General features: G+C 52.5%; 1 protein-coding gene across 4 annotated transcripts in view; it reads left to right on the plus strand.

Moving 5' to 3' along the window:
* LOC144730955 (2-(3-amino-3-carboxypropyl)histidine synthase subunit 1-like) overlaps positions 1-4,219 on the plus strand; it is a 108,988-nt gene extending 104,769 nt beyond the window's left edge. For 3 of the 4 annotated variants that reach the window (XM_078611842.1, XM_078611841.1, XM_078611843.1), the window contains one exon: positions 3,772-4,219. In XM_078611842.1, the coding sequence (XP_078467968.1) occupies positions 3,772-4,056 (285 nt within the window). In that variant the 3' untranslated portion in view covers positions 4,057-4,219. The remainder of the gene's footprint in view (positions 1-3,771) is intronic. The other variant, XR_013587879.1, reaches the window with a different exon arrangement.
* The last annotated feature ends 2,604 nt before the right edge of the window (positions 4,220-6,823 follow it).

Genomic DNA, 6,823 nt, shown 5'->3' on the forward strand with positions numbered 1-6,823 from the left:
GGCAAAGGGAGAGGAGTTAATTCCACCACTCGCCTTTGACTCATTGGCGCAAGCAATGCATGGGCGACACGAATAGTAACAGTAAATATACTAATAAATACATCGAACGGCTCCTCCCTTCCCACCAACACACACGCGCGCCAACGCGGACAAAAAAAATAATAAAAAATTACACTCGACCGTCTTCTCTAAATACTTTGTTTATTTTTTCTCGGGCTCTGATATTTGGGAATTGGTTTCAACGCCCCCATCATGCCTGCCGATTTTGACATCTGCTCCCCGTCACTTTGATTTAATGCGAAATCGTCGCTTGGCGGGTCAGGAGATAATGAGCGTAGCCAGTGGAGCAATGCCGCTCAAAATTCATGACTTTTGAAGGGACACAGATGCCACAGGGCGAAGTGAAATATTTCATTTGTGGAATCTGTTGCATTGCGAAATAAGTCTAGGGCACTCGGAGCATGAAGAGCGAACATGTTTCTTGGTCGGCCGTTTAATTCTGTAATTGAAGTGAGATGCACGTGACATGTTGCTGCTGCTGTTGTTGGTGTTGTTATTCCTTCTTTCTTTTTTATAATCACACTCGCTGCGCACAGGGCCCAAAGGCCCAAAATGCCAAGCGGCCAGCAACAATCAGCTCCGTTAAAAGTCATAAGAGATTCACAGTTAACGCGTTTTTTCAAGTGAGCAAGGTTTTGAGAGCCTGGGGAACAAGGCCATGGGAGGGAATTCCAAACTCGAGCTGGGCCTGGGAAGAAACAGAGGAGAGACGTGTTTTGGCCAGCAGCATGATGAGTGAATGAGTGAGTTGTGTGAGTGGGTTGGTGAGTATATGGGCGAGTGGGTGAATCAGTGCATGGGTCAGTGAGTGAGTGAATGAGTGAGTGAATGAGCGAGTTGTGTGAGTGGGTGGGTGGGTGAGTAAATGGGTGAGTGAGTGAGTGAGTGCATGGATCACTGAGTGGGTGAATGAATGAGCAATTTACGTGAGTGGGTGGGTGGGTGAGTAAATGGGTAAGTAAATGGGTGAGTAAATGAGTGGGTGAGTGGGTGAGCAAGTATGTTACTGTGACCTACGGTAATGATGGTTGAACGCAGTATGGCAGGCGACGAAAAACACGGATCGATGAGTCGACGAGCGAAGATCCACGGGAACAGTCAACCGTGGCAATAGCGATAGAAGAGTGGTGGGGAGGCGGCTGACCGCCGGTGAGCGAATGAGTGCCTGACCGTCAATCAACCTCGTCTGCTGCTCGTTGAATTCCGTCGAGTGCACCGAGGTAGGAACTGGGTGCTGCACCCCAGATGTTGACAAGAAAATTATTTTGTCATCTGCTTCTCAGAGGTGGAATGAAAACTGAATTTTGAATGCGGTGGCTCCTAGCCTCTGTGCCTTACCCCCCTCCCTCCCCATTACAGTATTTCTTCCCGCTTGCTATAATAATAATAATAATAATGCAATTTATAACGCGCGCAAATTTGCGGACGTGACGGCCGCAACTCAGAGGCGCGGAGCCAAGCTCAGAGTCGCTCGAAAGCATGGTTGTAGAGGTGAGTTTTTAAGTGTCTCTTGAAGGAGGCGATTGAGGTGATGCTGCGAATGTGCAGAGGGATAGCGTTCCAGACTGTTGGGGCTATGAACTCATAAACCATGTGTGGCAGTCATGGAACAATTCAAATCGCTTCCCCCGATGTTTTTAACCTGCCTCGCGATATCGTCAACCTTCACACGAGCGTGTGTGCGTCGCCGCCGCCGCCGCCGCTCTCCGTGTCTGCGGCACTCTGCCATTACCACACAACCCCCTTGCCTGTTGTGTTTCCTCCATTCACCCCGTTCGCCATAACCCTTTCGTTTGCCCCGCGCGCACACCGGTAAGGCAGCAACGCCAGAACGTCACCAGGCCGGTGCGCGCACATCTCCTTGACGAATGGAAAATTAAAGACACGAGCCACAGTAGTGCAACACTTTGCCATGCAACCAAAACTGTGGATGGTTTAGTCAACCCATGGAGACACACACAGAGAGAGACTGATAAAGACAGCGACCCATAGATAAACATTCAGATATATAGAGACCCGTAGAGATGCATTAGAGAGCAGCTACATTCGTGCGATTGTGACTATGCAAAGCACACTGTGGACCAGTTAGTAAACCACTGTAGTCTGCACTTTTCAAAGGAGGAGGAAGAGCAACACGACACGAACGCTCTTCTAAAGCCTTCTCGTCATGTGCTAGCATCCACTTCCTGAGCACATTGCCGCACGCAAGAGTAGAATCCACTGCTGGAGGAAGGCCTCCCAGGCCGTCGCCATCTGTAACAGTCTCGCATTTACACTCATCCGTGTGGCACCTGCGCAGCACCAGATTCCATCGCCCCATCTCCGTGGGGGGACGTTAGCACCACGGTGGCGAGATATTCGCTACCTCGCCTGGTATACAGGAGATTGTGGGTTCAATCTCGACCCTGACACCTGTATATTTGGAGTTTGCGTGCCTCTCCCCATGGTTGCGTGGATTTATCTCCAGGTCTTCCGGTTTTTTCCTCCACATTTCAAAGTATTTGGCTGCTAATAAATGTCCACGTGATGATCAGCTATCGTATGTGGCTGAGATCGCTTCCGAAAAAAATCTGCGTAGCTCAGTGGGCTTTACCTGGTAAAATAAAAATAAAAGAGTTTCGTTTTTAGTTTAGTTGGGATTTGCCAGTGCTGAAAGACGACCTGTCGATTACTCTTTTGGGTTTGCACACGGCAAAGTCGCCCCCCTGTTGGCAGGACCCTCCAGAAAACGAGTCTTGAGACTCGGCAAGGCTTTCCTCGGTTAAACAAGCACGGTAATACATACTCTCTGGTTCTTTCGGTAAAGTCACGTAGATAGAAAAAATAACAAAAGAAAACACGACGTCTCGGTCGCAACAGAGGACCTGAAGAACGGACGCTTGTGTTGCGACCGAAACGTCGTGTTTTCTTTAGTTATTTTTTCTATCTACGTGACTTTACCAAAAGAACCAGAGAGGATGGATTCCAGCAGTCACAAAAGCTTCAAATCAAGACCAAGCGCGGTAATCATAATAAAAAATAAATAATGTAGCATAGTGCTTTTGTTCAACTAATACAGAAGTTTCTTTGGAGTGAGTTTCCCCCTTTCTCTCTGCTGGAGAGACACCGAGCGCCTGGTAGCTGCTCCACGTTTGGAGACTCACAAAGAGCTTCCTTTACCCACCACTACCAGACGAACCCTTCACCTGTAGCCGGCCGCGACGTGGTTTTGGGCTTGTTACCGCGACTCGTTCGGCCCTCTGTCCGACGTTTCGCTCCACCTGCATTTCCACGCGATAAGCCACTTTGACGAGGGGTCATTTGTGGTTTCCGAAAAGTAAGTTAATGGCTCGGTGGGCTTTACCTGGTAAGATAAAAATAGTAAAAAAATATTTGTATATATTTTTTTAAAGTGATTTTTTCACATTTCCTATACTTTGCACTGAGGTCGTGTTTTTGTATTGTTGTAACGTTCTGACCCACCCTTACTGGACATCGATGAAAAAGAGCTTCATAGCTCATCGGATTCTTCCAGCATTTCTAAATATTCTCATCCTGAGCTTCTTCAGGGAGCCAGATCGAAAGACAATGCGCGCAAGACTCGAAGCTCCGCTCGGGTCGTCCGCGTCCCACGACGACGAGACGGCTTTGGACCCTTTGGCACCGTCGCCGGTGACCTCTTTTGACCTTGACCCCCGCGGGTTTCGTTCCTCTCCGTCTGTGCCGTCGCAGCGCGAGGCCGCGAAGGGCGGCAGTCCTGCCGAGGTGACGACGACGACAGAGACGACGGCGACGACGGCGACGTCTTGCGTGCGGGACTGCGGCTGCGTGAAGGAGTCCGGCTCGGACGCGCAAGCGTCGCAGCGCGCCGAGGTGGCGCTCGGCTCTGCGCCGTCGGAGGCCGGCAGGGCCGCCCCCCCCACCGCGCGCTTGGAGCCGGGCGGCCGGATGAGCGCGGAGGACGGCTCGGAGCAAAGCGGCGGCGGTCGGACGCAAGAGGAGCCCGGAAAAAAGTAGTTTTGTACAACTGCAAGATTGCACTGAACTTGCCTGCAAGTGGCACAACACATTTTCGGGGGCCTTACCCGTTGACGCTTATCAAATCACGCGTCGCTGTTCCGTGATTTCCCTGCACCTGTCAAGTCACGTACGCGCGTTCATTAAAGTAACTCGTAAGTCATTGGTTTGAAATTCTTTCTTGACGCACACAAACTCAGGGTGGCAAAGTTCGAAGTGATTTCTCGCCTCGGGGTCCAGGCAGCTTGCTCATTCCTCTGGCACGGGCGAGTCAACCGACGTCACCCGCAAGGTGGTCGTGATTTTAAAGCACCCGGATGGATTGGGCTGAGTCAACTCCCCTCCCCCACCCCTCCCCCACCCCTCCCCCACCCCTCCCCCACCCCTCCCCCACCCCTCCCCCACCCCTCCCCCACCCCTCCCCCACCCCTCCCCCACCCCACCCTAACCCTCCCCCACGCCTCCCCTACCCCTCTGCCTACCCCCCGCCCCTACCCTCCCCTGCCCCGCCCCTACCCTCCCCTGCCCCGCCCCTACCCTCCCCTGCCCCGCCCCTACCCTCCCCTGCCCCGCCCTACCCTCCCCTGCCCCGCCCCTACCCTCCCCTGCCCCGCCCCTACCCTCCCCTGCCCCGCCCCTACCCTCCCCTGCCCCGCCCCTACCCTCCCCTGCCCTACCCTCGCCTTACCCTCCCCTACCCTCCCCCTCCCTTGCCCCTACCCTCCCCTGCCCCTACCCTCCCCCTACCCTCCCCCTACCCTCCCCTCTCCTGCCCCTACCCTCCCCCTACCCTCCCCCTACCCTCCCCCTACCCAATCAGGAGTCAAACTCACAACCTTCCAATTGCGAGCCACTCGGTCTACCGCTGAGCCACGATGCCAGTTCACGCCGGGTGACTCGGGGTGTAGAATCGAAACACATGTTGTAGACTTCATTATTTGCAGCCCGTGGTCAATCCACTGCTGGATCAAGGCCTCTGCCACACCCGGTCGGTCATGGGCTTCCTGGCAAATGCGCAACGTTGGCCCAATGTTGGGACCGTTGGTCCAACGGATGATGGCCCAGCCTTCGATGTTTACCGCGGTATTTGATGGTTACTTCTCCACGTTGGTTGATGGGGGTTTGGTGAACGGGGCGGGCTCGGGACTTGTCGCCGCTGACGTTAGCCGCAGCCCGGGATCGAACTCGGGTCACCGGGCTCATACCACATTGTGCCGTCCACTGTGCCGCCACCGCTCTGCGGCACAAATGTTTAGAGGTTTGCACAGCGATCCCTTTATATTTGTAGTTTCTTTCATTTTAATCCATTGTAAATTTAGCAACAACTCATTTGAGGATATCAAATTCCGCGGCGGTGTTATGTAGAAAATCTCATTTGACTCGGTTCTTCTATTTATAGAACCCCTTAATTTATAAGTATAGAGTTGCTCCGTGTGACATTGGGGAAATGTAGACCCCTGCAGTCAATGCAGATGCACAGTGAATTACAGGACTTAACCTCCAGCGTCTCAATCAATGAATTGATTTTCTAAATGTTCGTTACTGAACACCTCTTCAATTGTGCTGCTTAACTCTCGAATCCGACACCGACGTTCTCTCGCATGAAGCCGCGGGCGAGGATTACTCCTCGTTTTAAAACGTCTCGGGGGAAAAAACAGGATCGGGATCGAAAGCCGTCGTAAGCAGGATAACAAAAAAACCGTGCCGCTAACGGGGCTCTATTAAAACAGGGAAAAAACACTTCCCGAATAACAAAACCCTTCTTGTGCTGCAGTGTAATTAGGAAGTATTTGATGTCCCTAACATCGATCGGGGGGTATCGCGCTGCACGACGGCGTCCATTGGTTGGTGGAAAGGTATCGCGAGTGGGGTCGGCGCGGCGCGGATCTAATAATATGGCGAGGAGCACGCGCCACCGTCACATGCGCGCCTGCCGTGGACGTGGCCTGCACAGTCTTCCAGCAGATTATTATCGATGCACCACATCGGGGCGTTGATTGGAACGGGCTTCGTCCCTGTTCGCGTACCGGGGATGATGATGATGATTATCGTGAGAAGTGCTGCGGATGATGACAAGCATGGATGAATCGTCGCGATTCCCCGATCGCAAACGTGGATCCTCGTTTCGTCCTGTCTGTCGTTTTCAATGTTTCCGTCTTGTTTTGCGTCGTGAATTTTAAAAAAAGAAGTATCATTTTTTTTTTTATATACATTTGCTAATCCACTGCTGGATCAAGGCGAGCCTCCCCCATCCCGTGTCGGTGCTTGCAAGCGCCACCGAAGACCGTCAGCAGCAGCAGCGCGAGCACGCAGTTGCAGGGCTGCCCCCTATCTCCTTGGCCCTCCGCTGGGGCAGCCCGCCGCGCTTTCTTCGAGCGACGGGGTGGAGGGGAAGGGGGCAGCGGCAGCGGCAGCTGCGGCGGGAGGGGATCTGGAGCCGTTTTCAAACGGAGCGTCGTGCGGAGAGTCTGCCAGCGTTATTGATCGTCCGCTAAACAAATGAAACGCACAGTAACGCATCTAAGCACTGTGGAATTCATGGCCCGTGGAAGCAGAAGTAGCTTTTTTTTTTTCACGCGCGCAAAATAGTTTTTTAAAGTATTTACCTTTCATGTAATCTGTTTTCTGCTCCAGAGAAGTATTGCCTGGCAAAGTACCGAACGTTTTCCCCAAATGTTCCGCTGGTGAAGGCTGTGGTTTCTATTAAAAAAAGTTTAAATGCGTGTAATACGTGAAAAAGATGGCACTTGAACTGCTCACTGTTACA

This window comes from Lampetra planeri, chromosome 37 (genome assembly GCF_965212315.1).
Source record: "Lampetra planeri chromosome 37, kcLamPlan1.2.h2, whole genome shotgun sequence".
In the NCBI taxonomy this organism is placed as follows: domain Eukaryota; kingdom Metazoa; phylum Chordata; class Hyperoartia; order Petromyzontiformes; family Petromyzontidae; genus Lampetra; species Lampetra planeri.